At 36.8% G+C, this 18124-nt stretch overlaps 1 protein-coding gene across 1 annotated transcript; it reads left to right on the top strand.

Moving 5' to 3' along the window:
* Positions 1 to 675: 675 nt before the first annotated feature.
* Positions 676 to 5550, top strand: LOC116287968 (uncharacterized). Its single transcript, XM_031694686.2, has one exon. The coding sequence runs from the start codon at positions 820 to 822 to the stop codon at positions 2380 to 2382; it is 1563 nt and encodes a 520-aa protein (XP_031550546.2). The 5' UTR covers positions 676 to 819; the 3' UTR covers positions 2383 to 5550.
* Positions 5551 to 18124: the final 12574 nt, after the last annotated feature.

Here is an 18124-nt window from a genome sequence, read left to right as displayed (position 1 = left end):
TTATTGTCTACACCAAAACGCTAATGAAAGTTTGAAAACGTTAATGAACTTACGCAAACATATTCACGATTGTCAAATTCAATGCTAAATTTCTTAATGAACGTTCCATCGCACTATTGAGACTCCGTTCGCCTTATTGTATGCCTGTTCGCTCTAATGACAATGCTTCTTCGCTTCAATGAATATTCCTTTGCGGTTAATGAACAGCAAAAGGTGTAGTGTTCCCTTCCCTTTCCTTCCCTTCCCTTCCCTTCCCTTCCATTCCCTTCCCTTCCCCCTTCCCACTCTTCTCATCCTCAAACATCTGGAAACAGGCGATCAATACTAGCCTCCTTTGCAGACGTTATTTGTGTCTGCAGAGGAGGCTAGATCAATACCGGCTCGTAACATTTCGAAACGTTTACGTAAAAGTGTTCTATTTTTGCCTCTTACAAAATATTAAATTTTATGCTCGAATTGCTCTAAACGGAAAAAACAACAACAGAAGAATTTACATAATAGGTGAAGGTGAAAAAAAGTGTGAAAGTCGAATAAAAATATGAAATCGATAATAAAACATCATTAGATAAAAAGTATTATAATGCCTCATAAACATAATTTAAGATCATTTATTTTCCTTATTGCATTCCACGATTTTCACGTGAAAATTTCGCGCGTTTTTGCGTGAGTATGCATGTCAAATATTAACCGATTGTCCAATCAGGAACGCCAACCTTGAAAGGACAACTCGATCGCCTTCCGATCAGGCGGGTGATGTGTTCATTTCTTGTCTGATATTTGTTTGTCTGGGGCAAGATTATAACCTACGCAGTGTTAAAGATGGTTGAGGAAGATTCTATATTTTTACACAAAGATGCTAGGAATATCTTCACGGGCAAGACAGTCGTCGTTTTAGGAGATTCTATTCAGAGATCCGTCTACAAAGATTTGGTTTGTTTGTGGTATGACTCGAGCAGTCGCTATTTGAATGAGAGTGAACTCCGAGCAAAAGGCGAGTTATCTTTCCTCGGTGACAAGCTTATGTTAGGCGGACAGCTTGGGGAAAGAGTTAACGGGGTAAATTACAAGGAAGTCCGCGAGTTTCGTGACCAGAATACTGTTTTTCGCTTTTATTTCATAACGCGCTGTTTTAATGACTACGTTGAATCTGTGCTGAATGAGTTCAAGACTCTGAATCCTGATATCATTATAATGAATTCTTGTTATTGGGATGTCCATCATTATGAGGAAGGTATGGCGAAGTACGGTGGAAATTTGGAGAAACTGTTTTCATCTGTCTGTAGTCTTCCTTCGCATCCTTTACTTCTGTGGAATTCCGCATTACCTCTGGCCGAGCAATGCAAAGGTGGCTTTCTCAGACAAGGTTTCAAGACTTTGCCAAGATGTCATGTTGTCTCTGCGAATGATATTGCTCGAGATCTCATAAGAGTTTATGGTTTCCTTTACATAGACCTATTCTTTACTTTAGATGGGAACCAGTTTTTCACCCAGGCTGAAGACGGGATTCACTGGGGTAAAAGAGCACATAGGAAAATCACCAATTCTATTATGACGGCCATTTGTCGTAGATTGTCGATAAGCTTGCCTGTTGCGAGAGAAATACGTCCAGCTCGTAATCTCACATTCCCCGAGAGATTCAGTGATTCACAATACGAATTCCATGCATTTGATTACTTTGATCAACTAGAAGGAAATTGGAATCTAAGGCATGATAGATATTTGAACTTCCCAGTGGCAAAACCTCTCTTAGGACTAACCCTTCAGCATAATATTACACCTTTTAACTCTTTTCCTTTCTACACGCCACCTGCACCTATTGCAAGATACACTGACCAATGGTCACTAGATTTAACGCCTCCTTGTTATAGGATCGGTGACAACATTCCTAATGTCGAATATCATAGATATTTCTCAGAGCCACTCCTAAAGAAGCGAAAGCCACCCATGCCTAATCACTATAAGAAAAGGTTTGAAAAAATCAAGCAAATTAACCCTAGTAATAATCACGCTCAATCTAATGCAACAGGCACCCCTTTAAGCACTAGCACTAGTACAATAACGAGTGAAAACGCTGTAAAAAATTCAGAAAATATGCCCAAAAATGCGACCCCTAGTAGTTCAACTTCTAATATAGGAGACGTAGATTCTATTTCTGAGGGAAATGAAGATAACTTAGAAAATATTGATGTGTTGAACAACCAGGATGCAAAACCAGAGAAAGCCATTATTTGCGCAGATGTAACCCCATCTTGTGACAATACTTCTCAAGAATCAGTAGGAGCAACGAAAAGAAAAAGAGACGATGATGGAGATGTTGAGCCTTGTCCTCCACAAAAACAAGGAAAGCAGTCTGATGGTTCTCCAGTGAAATGTCAGCTCTAGTTCGATTCATTCCTGTGACAATTAAGGTATCAAAAAGATATCTATCTGTATAAATGTTTTCAAACTTTACCCCATGAAACTTAAAGAAGATTATATATTGATTTAATTTTAAGATATTTTGGGATGATTGCATGGTTCAACTAATCTATAATTAATTATATGTATATACATATATATATATACGTTCCTTTCCGACTTGGGAATATGAAGCTCAAGCAACTACCTCTGACGAGAGCATTGAAAAATTAGATACTATAGAACGCTTAACCTTAGGCATATAATGTTTTCAATTTACAACTGTTTCATTCCCTAGAGTATCATTTCTTTGTTTAACAGTTTTGCATAAAAAGCCATGAATATGGATACAACTAATCGAAAGACAAAGAATCTTATTCTCAAGAGAATGATGAAATGTGGTATGAAATTGGGAAATATTATGCCTAAGTTAAAGAGACTTATAGTTTGATGCCATCAGCTGGATAACATGTACAGAGCTAGCCAATCACAATGTAGAATGAAAACAAAGTAATCTTGAGCCAGTTGCCCTATTTCACTATGACGTCACATCAAAACATTCTATTGTTTAAAGGCAGAGGATCATGGTCATCGGAGGGGGTTAAATCAACACGAATTCACCAAAAATTGTTCTAAAAACTGTATCCACAAAGAGAAGTAGGATAGCCAGCAAACGCTCAGAATATTTTTTAGCACATATTAACACATTGTATCTGAAAACCAGGCCATTTTAGATTAAACTGTTTCGCTAGGAGCAAATTTTGTTGAATTTTCTATTGGATTTGGTGATTCTATCCCCCACATAAACAAGCAGTGACGTCATAGTGAAATAGGGCAATTGGTATGATTATCTGAAACACAACTTGAACGTTTAACAAGTCAGTGTCCTTAATAGGTAAAAATGTGTCAGAACAGTCTGGTGAAGTTTGAAGCAAATAAACTTAAAACTTGCAAAGATATAATTTTTGTGACAAAATTCATATATTTGCAAGCTTTGAACTTACTTCTTTCAAGCTTCATACTACGGATCTCACCGAACTGTGGGGACATGTCAAAAATTTGTCTTGCTACCGCACCCTAATTCATCTACTGTCACGCCTACTTTTGTCACTGTCTCGGATCTAGCACATTACCAGTAAGGTATTAATTGTAATACATGTAACAAAAGTAGGGGTGACAGTAAACGAATTAGGGTGTGGTAGCGAGAAAATTTTTTGACATGTCGCCACAGTTCAGTGAGATCCTTAGTAGTTTTACTGATTTCAATCTGCTCTTTCCAGCTATGCTTATTATTCTTTCCTCCTGTGAGTTTTGGAGACCTTTGGAATAATGTAATACAAGCTAATGATGGATATAGACATTAGCAGAATGGTTTTACTTAACATGTGAAATAGTTCGAGTGATTTTACTTGGCCTGTAAAACAAAGATGTATAATCGTAGACTAACAAGAAAGAAAAAAAATTAATGACTACTTCGTATTATGCTAAATTTTGTTTTTCAAGAGTCAAGTAAAATCAATTAAGACCTATAGGGAATATATTATTTCTTTTTCTTTATAGTATTTTGTTTTCCAGCCAAATGGCATCAGTTAAATTAAAATTAAATTATATTTTTCGTATTTATATGCAAAATATTTTTTGTCTTAATTTTTTTGTATATATTTTGAAATAATAAGTTTTTATTTTTATCATGGGATTCAGAGCCCCATTCAAACCAGCTTTGCTGAACTTGGCCACCCTTATATAAATATTGTTGATAAATGAATAAAATAGTGGGATTCGAAAAACTGTGGTCACCTAGAAATATTGTAGGAATGTTCTATTCTATTTTGGCCAATCAGAATTGACTTCCTAACCACAAGATAATGGAAAGATAATGATAATGCTTTTGATTGGCTGATAAAACATTCTTGAAATATATCTAGATGCCCACGGTTTTTCGAATCACACTGTATGTGGTTTTTTGGATTATAAAATTTATTGTTGCTGTTGGAACTCAGAGTGCAAACACTATATCTGTGAAACAGTCCTATATAATAAAACACTTAAGTTTGGTAGCTTGGGCATACTTTTTTTGCCCATTTCAGACCAAGTGTCATTCTCTTGAAAATAAGATTCTTTGCTTTGAAAACACATATGAATTCAACTCAAACTCCAAAAAGAAAATTCAACATACAACAATACTGCGACCATACTACTACACTGTTTACATAGAAGTGATTTTAAGAATAATTTTTTTCCTTGATACACTTATTTCAATAAAGTTAGTCACCAAAAACCTAGAAAGCTGAGATCACTAAGCATCATGGGAAACTTTTCATATCAAAAAAGCATATATATATATATACAAAGCTTTTTTAATACAAACTTCAGCTCGATGATGGTCAGAAGAGGTGAGACTGTAACCGTTAAAAGATTCGCAAATCCATGAACAGTTATCAAGCGGTCGAACGTGTAAAATGAATCTACCCATAATCCTTGTCGGCCTCAGCTTTATAGCTTTTCAGGTGACTAACTTTATTGAAATAAGTGTATACGCTTAAATCTCAAGAGAAAAGCATGTGGTCTGAAATGGTGAAATGTTATGCCCAAAAGAGATATATTAGAGCTAATTTGTACTAAATAGCATCGATGAAAGAAATACTGCTGTATATTAAACAGTACTTATAAAACTCATGAATAATTAATGAGGAAAACACAACAGAAATCACGACCGTGAAGAGTGTTGTAAATCTGATACAAAACTGTTCATTTGCATAAACTTTAAGTTGGATTTTCTTGGCCAAATTCACTTTAATTTTGAAAATTTTAGTGAAACGCAAAGGAACTAACCTAGACGTTTGATAAGTAATATATTCATGTCCGTGTTATATCAGATATACAATCACTCGGCTACGCCTCGTGGTTGTATATCTGATACAACACAGCCACTCATACTGTATATATTACATAAAAATTAGTACTGTTTTACAGATTAAGTATGAGCACTAAATAATTGAAATTTAATGTTTATGAAGCTTGGATAACTATTGTCCTATGTTAAACTAAATTGCATTATCTTAAGATTATTTTTGAATAATTAAAGATATTATTTAATCAATCTAATAATATATCTACAATATCTAAGAGCTAATTAAATATAAAGATATGATATTAACGAGAGTTACATTGTCTAAAATGGAAAATATATGCCGTAAAAACTTAGTTTAGGTACTGTTTAATGAAGAAGCATAAAGGTTATGCGTGGCCTGTATGGTCTCTCTAACCCGATCAAAGCCTTACAGTCAAACTACCTGAAGCGTGAACACACAGAGCTCATTAATGACTTCGTTATTGGATTCTTGATTTCATTATTCGATTCAAAGATTCATTTTTGAAAACGAATATTCAATATTCAAAAAAAATAAAATAATTTGAAAATTCGATTAACTTGGCTTGTAGGCTCTTGTTTATAGCGAAAACAGAAGGTAAGTCATTAATATTACATATTCCTTGCATAAAAAGTTGTTTTTGCATTTCGGTTGCATATTTGCGTGGATTTTGTATATGCCAGGCTTTGAAGATTCGTTTTTATTAATGAATGTTCGAATCGAATAATGAAATCAAGAATCCAAAAATAAAGTCATTAGTGATCTCTACGTGTTCAGGCTTGAGCTGGTTTGACTGTATTAATTATTATATAATGCATTTTTGAATAGAAAAAGATGCATGTGTTGTGTATTGAAGACAATAATAAAGGTTATCTGAAACAGGTAAAACAACAACAACTTGAGTGAACTGCTAAACAATTCTTTTTATTGCTCAACACGTCTCGTATTAAAGGTGCGACAGTCGTGACACGACCTGTCAATATACCTAACAGCATGTACCCCTCCCACATGACTGAACTTTGCTACGCTTCTTTGTCTGCACTTGCCCCCTCTTATGACCAGTAAACTCAAAATTCTGAATGCGAACCTGATGGCTTTGAAAGCATACTCACTCCTTTCCATGTGGGATGCATTTGATAAAACTAAACTGAAATACGCCATTGTAAATTAGATGTATTTCAAAATTCATCTGATACTCGGGAAACATGATTTTAGAAGTTTTACTTTTTTTGTTTCGGCCCTCAGGCCGAAACAGTCACTACATTCGGTTTGCCGGACCATAAGCAATGGGAAAATGTAAAACATTTCACCATGCGGAGTATTTGGGAGAGTTGCGTGAATCTTCTCTGAGGTAGTTGTGTAGACTAAAGTTATGCCCTTTCGCATGACGCCATTTTTTGGGGAAAAAAATATAATATTGATTAACCCTACGACAATGCGTATTTTATTCCTAAGTCAGTATCTAGGTCCAAGTCGCCAACTAGGTAAGTCATTGAAAAGTTATCCAAAAGCTTTTGTGATTGTGCGGCAACAGTCTCAGCTACCTGTGAGCATAAGCTGAGAAAACTGGTGAGTTTATCTATGTAACTAACAGGTCGATGCATATATATTTTGTGAAGCAAGCTTCCGATATGTTGTAGCTTCGTGCGCATCTGAGGACATGATTTTGCTATCAGCTATTATTTAAATTAGGTCCAATAAACAAACAGTGCGTACTTTACAACTTTAAAGATAGATTTCTATAAAATCATCAGTTTTCATTTATTAATACTCTGATTTAAAGTATAATTTCTTGGATTCGGTAATATTTTTGAAGCACCAAAAGATGTAAATTTTGAGTTGATTGGTGACGGTGCACTGGTCAAAGACAAGCCTTGTATCTATTCGTTCGAATTGAGACTTTCGCATTTTCTTCAAGCTACGATATAAGAGCTAAATACATTTACCATAAATGTCAAAGAGCAGAATGAAGGTTTAAAAAGTATCCTACATTCAACATAGCGCGTACAGTAATGCTCATGTGCCAAAATATTTTGCACCAAGTACTCTGCTCTCTGCGATATACTCAATCATTGTTCATATCTATTGTCGGATCTCTCATTCGTTCGGCGAGACGTTATATGTACGTACGTTGCCCTGTTTTCCCCAAAAACACTACGATGTTTCAAAGCAAGAACCACTAAAATCTCCAAAAAACTTAATTACGATGTATTTCGTCCAAGAGAATTTTATAACAAATGTTTCCATCGAAATTTGCGTAAGACTTTGCAACGTGAAAGCGTAGCGCGAGATCGCTCTTGTCTGCCATTTCCAAAATACAGGAGACCCAATCACTACCACAGCAAGACCAAAATTCTTTATTCAGCAATGCCACACAATAAATATGTAACGGGCCGAAACATCATCCCTTTAATTCGAAGCGATATAGGCTTGTTATTTCTAAAACTAGACCATACTTCCAGACATCGAGTGCTCAACTGTCACATGGGAGAGTGAAGTTTTTCATCTTTTCTCAGGCTAACATCTAATAGCCTGCATCACATCCGGAAATTTCTTATTGTGGATACTTCCAGTCCAGGTGTATAAATATGACATGGTATTAGTGTGGTATACTTGCAGTCCAGGTGTATAGTATTACATGGTATTAGTGTGGTATACTTGCAGTCCAGGTGTATTATATCACATGGTATTAGTGTAGTATACTTGCTGTCCAGGTGTATAGTATTACATGGTATTAGTGTGGTATACTTGCAGTCCAGGTGTATAATATGACATGGTATTAGTGTGGTATACTTGCAGTCCAGGTGTATGATATGACATGGTATTAGTGTGGTATACTTGATGTACAGGTGTATGATGTGACATGGTATTAGTTTGGTATACTTGCAGTCCAGGTGTATAATATGACATGGTATTAGTGTGGTATACTTGCAGTCCAGGTGTATTATATCACATGGTATTAGTGTAGTATACTTGCTGTCCAGGTGTATAATATGACATAGTATTAGGGTGGTATACTTCCAGTCCATATGCATTATATCACATGGTATTAGTGTGGTATACTTGCAGTCCAGGTGTATAATATGACATGGTATTAGTGTGGTATACTTGCAGTCCAGGTGTATCATATCACATGGTATTAGTGTGGTATACTTGCAGTCCAGGTGTATAATATCACATGGTATTAGTGTGGTATATTTGCAGTCCAGGTGTATCATATCACATGGTATTAGTGTGGTATACTTGCAGTCCAGGTGTATAATATGACATGGTATTAGTGTGGTATAGTTGCAGTACAGGTGTATAATATGACATGGTATTAGTGTGGTATACTTCCAGTCCAGGTGTATAATATGACATGGTATTAGTGTGGTATACTTGCAGTCCAGGTGTATAATATGACATGGTATTAGTGTGGCATACTTCCAGTCCAGGTGTATAATATCACATGGTATTAGTGTGGTATACTTGCAGTCCAGGTGTGTAATATCACATGGTATTAGTGTGGTATATTTGCAGTCCAGGTGTATCATATCACATGGTATTAGTGTGGTATACTTGCAGTCCAGGTGTGTGATATGACATGGTATAAGTGTGGTATACTTGCAGTCCAGGTGTATAATATGACATGGTATTAGTGTGGTATACTTGCAGTCCAGCTGTATAATATGACATATTATTAGTGTGGTATACTTGCAGTCTAGGTGTATAATATGACATAGTATTAGTGTGGTGGTATTAGTGTGGTATACTTGCAGTCCAGGTGTATTATAAGACATGGTATTAGTGTGGTATACTTGCTGTCCAGGTGTATAATATGACATGGTATTAGTGTGGTATACTTGCTTTCCAGGAGTATACTATGACATAGTATTAGTGTGGTATACTTGCAGTCCAGGTGTATAATATGACATGGTATTTGTGTGGTATACTTGCAGTCCAGGTGTATTATATCACATGGTATTAGTGTGGTATACTTGCAGTCCAGGTGTATAATATGACATGATATTAGTGTGGTATACTTGCAGTCCAGGTGTATAATATTACATGGTATTATTGAGGTGGTATTAGTGTGGTATACTTGCAGTCCAGATGTATAATATTACATGGTATTAGTGTGGTATACTTGCAGTCCAGGTGTATAATATGACATATTATTAGTGTGGCATACTTGCAGTCTAGTTGTATAATATTACATGGTATTAGTGACGTGGTATTAGTGTGCTATACTTCCAGGCCAGGTGTATGATAACACATGGTATTAGTGTGGTATACTTGCAGTCCAGGTGTATAATATGACATGGTATTAGTGTGGTATACTTGCAGTCCAGGTGTATACTATGACATAGTATTAGTGTGGTATACTTGCAGTCCAGGTGTATAATATGTTATGGTATTAGTGTGGTATACTTGCAGTCCAGCTGTATAATATGACATGGTATTAGTGTGGTATACTTGCACTCCAGGTGTATAATATGACATGGTATTAGTGTGGTATACTTGCAGTCCAGGTGTATAATATTACATGGTATTAGTGAGGTGGTATTAGTGTGGTATACTTGCAGTCCAGGTGTATAATATTACATGGTATTAGTGTGGTATACTTGCAGTCTAGTTGTATACTATGACATAGTATTAGTGTGGTATACTTGCACTCCAGGTGTATAATATGACATGGTATTAGTGTGGTATACTTGCAGTCCAGGTGTATAATATGACATGGTATTAGTGTAGTATACTTGCAGTCCAGGTGTATCATATCACATGGTATTAGTGTGGTATACTTGCAGTCCAGGTTTATAATATTACATGGTGTTAGTGTGGTATACTTGAAGTCCAGATGTATAACATGACATATTATTAGTGTGGCATACTTGCAGTCTAGGTGTATAATATTACATGGTATTAGTGTGGTGTTATTAGTGTGGTATACTTGCAGTCCAGGTGTATAATATGACATGGTATTAGTGTGGTATACTCGCAGTCCCGGTGTATAGTATTACATGGTATTAGTGTGGTATACTTGCAGTCCAGGTGTATAATATGACATGGTATTAGTGTGGTATACTTGCAGTCCAGGTGTATGATATGACATGGTATTAGTGTGGTATACTTGCAGTCCAGGTGTATAATATGACATGGTATTAGTGTGGTATACTTGCAGTCCAGGTGTATTATATCACATGGTATTAGTGTAGTATACTTGCTGTCCAGGTGTATAATATGACATAGTATTAGTGTGGTATATTTGCAGTCACGGTGTATAATATGACCTGGTATTAGTGTGGTATACTTGCAGTCCAGGTGTATAATATCACATGGTATTAGTGTGGCATACTTGCAGTCCAGGTGTATCATATCACATGGTATTAGTGTGGTATACTTGCAGTCCAGGTGTATAATATCACATGGCATTAGTGTGGTATATTTGCAGTCCAGGTGTATCATATCACATGGTATTAGTGTGGTATACTTGCAGTCCAAATGTGTGATATGACATGGTATAAGTGTGGTATACTTGCAGTCCAGGTGTATAATATGACATGGTATTAGTATGGAATACTTGCATTCCAGATGTATAATATGACATGGTATTAGTGTGGTATACTTGCAGTCCAGGTGTATAATATGACGTTATTAGTGTGGTATACTTGCAGTTCAGGTGTATCATATCACATGGTATTAGTCTGGTATACTTGCTGTCCAGGTGTATAATATGACATGGTATTAGTGTGGTATACTTGCAGTCCAGGTGTATGATATGACATGGTATTAGTGTGGTATACTTGATGTACAGGTGTATGATGTGACATGGTATTAGTTTGGTATACTTGCAGTCCAGGTGTATTATATCACATGGTATTAGTGTAGTATACTTGCTGTCCAGGTGTATAGTATTACATGGTATTAGTGTGGTATACTTGCAGTCCAGGTGTATAATATGACATGGTATTAGTGTGGTATACTTGCAGTCCAGGTGTATAATATGACATGGTATTAGTGTGGTATACTTGATGTACAGGTGTATGATGTCACATGGTATTAGTTTGGTATACTTGCAGTCCAGGTGTATAATATGACATGGTATTAGTGTGGTATACTTGAAGTCCAGGTGCATTATATCACATGGTATTAGTGTAGTGTACTTGCTGTCCAGGTGTATAATATGACATAGTATTAGTGTGGTATACTTGCAGTCCAGGTGTATAATATGACATGGTATTAGTGTGGGCATACTTGCAGTCCAGGTGTATAATATCACATGGTATTAGTGTGGCATACTTGCAGTCCAGGTGTATAATATCACATGGTATTAGTGTGGTATACTTGCAGTCCAGGTGTATAATATCACATGGTATTAGTGTGGTATACTTGCAGTCCAGGTGTATCATATCACATGGTATTAGTGTGGTATACTTGCAGTCCAGGTGTGTGATATCACATGGTATAAGTGTGGTATACTTGCAATCCAGGTGTATAATATGACATGGTATTAGTATGGAATACTTGCATTCCAGATGTATAATATGACATGGTATTAGTGTGGTATACTTGCAGTCCAGGTGTATAATATGACGTTATTAGTGTGGTATACTTGCAGTCCAGGTGTATAATACTACATGATATTAGTGAGGTGGCATTAGTGTGGTATATTTGCAGTCCAGGTGTATCATATCACATGGTATTAGTGTGGTATACTTGCAGTCCAAATGTGTGATATGACATGGTATAAGTGTGGTATACTTGCAGTCCACGTGTATAATATGACATGGTATTAGTATGGAATACTTGCATTCCAGATGTATAATATGACATGGTATTAGTGTGGTATACTTGCAGTCCAGGTGTATAATATGACGTTATTAGTGTGGTATACTTGAAGTTCAGGTGTATCATATCACATGGTATTAGTCTGGTATACTTGCTGTCCAGGTGTATAATATGACATAGTATTAGTGTGGTATACTTGCAGTCCAGGTGTATTATATGACATGGTATTAGTGTGGTATACTTGATGTACAGGTGTATGATGTGACATGGTATTAGTTTGGTATACTTGCAGTCCAGGTTTATTATATCACATGGTATTAGTGTAGTATACTTGCTGTCCAGGTGTATAATATTACATGGTATTAGTGTGGTATACTTGCAGTCCAGGTGTATAATATGACATGGTATTAGTGTGGTATACTTGCAGTCCAGGTGTATAATATGACATGGTATTAGTGTGGTATACTTGATGTACAGGTGTATTATGTTACATGGTATTAGTTTGGTATACTTGCAGTCCAGGTGTATAATATGACATGGTATTAGTGTGGTATACTTGAAGTCCAGGTGCATTATATCACATGGTATTAGTGTAGTTTACTTGCTGTCCAGGTGTATAATATGACATAGTATTAGTGTGGTATACTTGCAGTCCAGGTGTATAATATGACCTGGTATTAGTGTGGCATACTTGCAGTCCAGGTGTATAATATCACATGGTATTAGTGTGGCATACTTGCAGTCCAGGTGTATCATATCACATGGTATTAGTGTGGTATACTTGCAGTCCAGGTGTATAATATCACATGGCATTAGTGTGGTATATTTGCAGTCCAGGTGTATCATATCACATGGTATTAGTGTGGTATACTTGCAGTCCAGGTGTGTGATATGACATGGTATAAGTGTGGTATACTTGCAATCCAGGTGTATAATATGACATGGTATTAGTATGGAATACTTGCATTCCAGATGTATAATATGACATGGTATTAGTGTGGTATACTTGCAGTCCAGGTGTATAATATGACGTTATTAGTGTGGTATACTTGCAGTTCAGGTGTATCATATCACATGGTATTAGTCTGGTATACTTGCTGTCCAGGTGTATAATATGACATAGTATTAGTGTGGTATACTTGCAGTCCAGGTGTATGATATGACATGGTATTAGTGTGGTATACTTGATGTACAGGTGTATGATGTGACATGGTATTAGTTTGGTATACTTGCAGTCCAGGTTATTATATCACATGGTATTAGTGTTGTATACTTGCTGTCCAGGTGTATATTATTACATGGTATTAGTGTGGTATACTTGCAGTCCAGGTGTATAATATGACATGGTATTAGTGTGGTATACTTGCAGTCCAGGTGTATGATATGACATGGTATTAGTGTGGTATACTTGATGTACAGGTGTATGATGTCACATGGTATTAGTTTGGTATACTTGCAGTCCAGGTGTATAATATGACATGGTATTAGTGTGGTATACTTGAAGTCCAGGTGCATTATATCACATGGTATTAGTGTAGTGTACTTGCTGTCCAGGTGTATAATATGACATAGTATTAGTGTGGTATACTTGCAGTCCAGGTGTATAATATGACCTGGTATTAGTGTGGCATACTTGCAGTCCAGGTGTATAATATCACATGGTATTAGTGTGGCATACTTGCAGTCCAGGTGTATCATATCACATGGTATTAGTGTGGTATACTTGCAGTCCAGGTGTATAATATCACATGGCATTAGTGTGGTATAATTGCAGTCCAGGTGTATCATATCACATGGTATTAGTGTGGTATACTTGCAGTCCAGGTGTGTGATATGACATGGTATAAGTGTGGTATACTTGCAATCCAGGTGTATAATATGACATGGTATTAGTATGGAATACTTGCATTCCAGATGTATAATATGACATGGTATTAGTGTGGTATACTTGCAGTCCAGGTGTATAATATGACGTTATTAGTGTGGTATACTTGCAGTTCAGGTGTATCATATCACATGGTATTAGTCTGGTATACTTGCTGTCCAGGTGTATAATATGACATAGTATTAGTGTGGTATACTTGCAGTCCAGGTGTATGATATGACATGGTATTAGTGTGGTATACTTGATGTACAGGTGTATGATGTGACATGGTATTAGTTTGGTATACTTGCAGTCCAGGTGTATTATATCACATGGTATTAGTGTAGTATACTTGCTGTCCAGGTGTATAGTATTACATGGTATTAGTGTGGGATACTTGCAGTCCAGGTGTATAATATGACATGGTATTAGTGTGGTATACTTGCAGTCCAGGTGTATGATATGACATGGTATTAGTGTGGTATACTTGATGTACAGGTGTATGATGTGACATGGTATTAGTTTGGTATACTTGCAGTCCATGTGTATAATATGACATGGTATTAGTGTGGTATACTTGCAGTCCAGGTGCATTATATCACATGGTATTAGTGTAGTATACTTGCTGTCCAGGTGTATAATATGACATAGTATTAGTGTGGTATACTTGCAGTCCAGGTGCATTATATCACATGGTATTAGTGTGGTATACTTGCAGTCCAGGTGTATAATATGACATGGTATTAGTGTGGCATACTTGCAGTCCAGGTGTATCATATCACATGGTATTAGTGTGGTATACTTGCAGTCCAGGTGTATAATATCACATGGTATTAGTGTGGTATATTTGCAGTCCAGGTGTATAATATCACATGGTATTAGTGTGGTATACTTGCAGTCCAGGTGTGTGATATGACATGGTATAAGTGTGGTATACTTGCAGTCCAGGTGTATAATATGACATGGTATTAGTGTGGTATACTTGCAGTCCAGCTGTATAATATGACATATTATTAGTGTGGTATACTTGCAGTCTAGGTGTATAATATTACATGGTATTAGTGTGGTGGTATTAGTGTGGTATACTTGCAGTCCAGGTGTGTGATAAGACATGGTATTAGTGTGGTATACTTGCAGTCCAGGTGTATAATATGACATGGTATTAGTGTGGTATACTTGCTTTCCAGGTGTATACTATGACATAGTATTAGTGTGGTATACTTGCAGTCTAGGTGTATAATATGACATGGTATTTGTGTGGTATACTTGCAGTCCAGGTGTATTATATCACATGGTATAAGTGTGGTATACTTGCAGTCCAGGTGTATAATATGACATGGTATTAGTGTGGTATACTTGCAGTCCAGGTGTATAATATTACATGGTATTATTGAGGTGGTATTAGTGTGGTATACTTGCAGTCCAGATGTATAATATTACATGGTATTAGTGTGGTATACTTGCAGTCCAGGTGTATAATATGACATATTATTAGTGTGGCATACTTGCAGTCTAGTTGTATAATATTACATGGTATTAGTGACGTGGTATTAGTGTGCTATACTTCCAGTCCAGGTGTATGATAACACATGGTATTAGTGTGGTATACTTGCAGTCCAGGTGTATAATATGACATGGTATTAGTGTGGTATACTTGATGTACAGGTGTATGATGTGATCATGTCGTAGTAGTTTGGTATACTGGCCAGTCCAGGGCTGTATTATATCACCATGGTAGTATGTCGTATAGTAATAGTTGCTGTAAATGGTGTTATAGTATTACATGGGTATTAGTGTGGTATATACTGCAGTCCAGGTGATAATATGACATGAAATTAGTGTGTTATACTTGCAGCCAGGTTGTATACTATTACATGGTTTAGTGAACGCTACGTAGAACACGTCAAGAAAATAAAGGAACGATATTGGCGTTCGGAGCTGTGTCGCGTCAAACACAAAGGTATTTTCGTGGCCTTAAAATATACCCGTCCGCCCGTAAAAGAGTAACCGGTCCAGGACATGGAACAAGACAAATAAGTATAGAATGCAGACGCCGATGAACGGTAAGCATGGAAACTCCATCTGTTGATAGAAGTCCGAAGTTGATGCGAATTCGCGTTACACTTTAAATCGACCGTCGCGATGGGTGGGTGGTGGTATTAGGTGGTATACTTGCGTCCCAGGGTTATATAATATTACATGTATTCGGGTGGTTATACTTGCAGTCCAGTTGTTAGACTATGACTAGTATTAGTGTGTATACGTGCGTCTAGGTGTATAATATGACATGGTATAGTGTGGTATACTTGCAGTCAGGTGTATAATAGAAACTGGTATTAGTGTGGTATAATGCAGTCCAGGTGTATAATATGACATGGTGTTATTTAGGTGTGGTAGTAATTGCAGTCAAAGGTGTATAATATTACATGGTATAGTAGGTTGGTATTAGTGTGGTGATACTTGCGTCACAGGGGGATTCTATTACATGGTTTAGGTGGTTACTGGCACTCCAGGGTATAATAGACATAGTTAATAGTGTAGATACTGCAAGTTCAGGTTATAGATCACTGGTATTAGGTGGTATAGCAGTCCAGGTGCATGCATATAACCTGGTATTAGTGTGGCTATACTTGCACAGTTCAGGTTCCAGGGGTATGATATGGACTGGTATTAGTTTGTTAATACTGATGCAGGTGGTATGATGTTGTGAACATGGTATTAGTTTGGTATACTTGCAGTCCAGGTGTTATAATATGACATCGGTATTAGTGTGGTTTATACTTGCCAGTCCAGGTGCATATATCACATGGTATTAGTGTAGTAATAATTGACTGTCAAGGTGTATAATATGACATAGTATTAGTGTGGGGATACGTTGCAGTCCAGGTTGCATTATATAACATGGTAATTAGTGTGGTAGACTTGCAGTCCAGGTGTATAATAATTACATGGGTAGTAGTTGACGGTAGTTAGTAGTGTGGTATACTTGCAGTCCAGGTGTATAAATAATCACATGGTAGTAGTCTGGTATACTTGCAGTGTCAGGTGGATATTGCATAGTATTGGTGGGATACTGGCAGTCCAGGTGTATGATTATGGAATGGTATAGTGTGGCACTGATGTTACAAGGTGCTGGAGGATGTGACATGTATTTTTTATTTTTGGTTTATACTGAGTCCAGGTTTGTATTATATCACATGGTATAGTTGTAGTAACTTGCGTCAAGGTGTATAGTATACATGGTATTAGTGTGGGTTACTTGCAAGTCCCGGGAGTATAATATAACATGGTATAGTGTGGTATATGGCAGTCCAGGTGTATGATATGACATGGTATAGGGGGTATACTTGATGTACTATACAGGTGTATGATTGTGACATGGATTATGTTTGGTTTCAACTGCAGTCCAGGTTTGATAATATCGACATGGTATTAGTTGTGGGTATACTTGCAGTTCAAGGGGGATATATCACATCGGTATTGTGTAGTATACTTGCTGTACAGGTGTATAATCGGACAGATATTAGTGTGGTATTATTGAAGTCCAGGTGCATTATATCACATGGTATTAGTGTGGTATACTTGCAGTCCAGGTGTTATAATATGACAGTGGTAATTAGTTGTGGGCATTCTTGCAGGCAGGTGATCATATCACATGGTATTACTGTGGTATACTTGCAAGTCCAGGTGTATAATATCACATGGTAGTTAGTGTGGTATAGTTGAAGTCCGGGTATCAATATCACATGGATTAGTGTGTATACTGCAGTCCAGGGTGTGTGATATGATCACTGATTATAAGTGTGGTTATGATGCAGTCCAAGGTGTATAATATTGACACTGGTATAGTGGGTATACTGCAGTCCAGGTGTGTGATATGAAATGGTATAGTGTGTGTATACTTGCAAGTCTAGGTGTTATTAATATTACATGGTATTAGTGTGGTTGGGGTATTAGTGTGGTATGACTCCAGGGGGGGTCCCCCCAAGGTGGGTGAGAAGGAATGGTTATTAGTGTGTTATACTTGCAGTCCAGGGTATAAATGACATGGTAGTAGTGTGGTATACTTGCTTTCCAGGGTGTATACTATGACATTAGTATTTAGTGTGGTATCTTGACAGTCAGGTGTAGAAATATGAACATGGTTTAGCCTGGGATACTTGAGTCCAGGTGTGTTTATTATATCACAGGTATTAGTTTGGGTATAATTGAGCACCCCGGC

This window comes from Actinia tenebrosa, unplaced genomic scaffold (genome assembly GCF_029948245.1).
Source record: "Actinia tenebrosa isolate PJP-AT-01 unplaced genomic scaffold, QUT_ActTen_1.0 PGA_scaffold7__59_contigs__length_16204524, whole genome shotgun sequence".
Taxonomy (NCBI): Eukaryota; Metazoa; Cnidaria; class Anthozoa; order Actiniaria; family Actiniidae; genus Actinia; species Actinia tenebrosa.
This window is presented reverse-complemented; position numbering and strand designations above follow the sequence as displayed.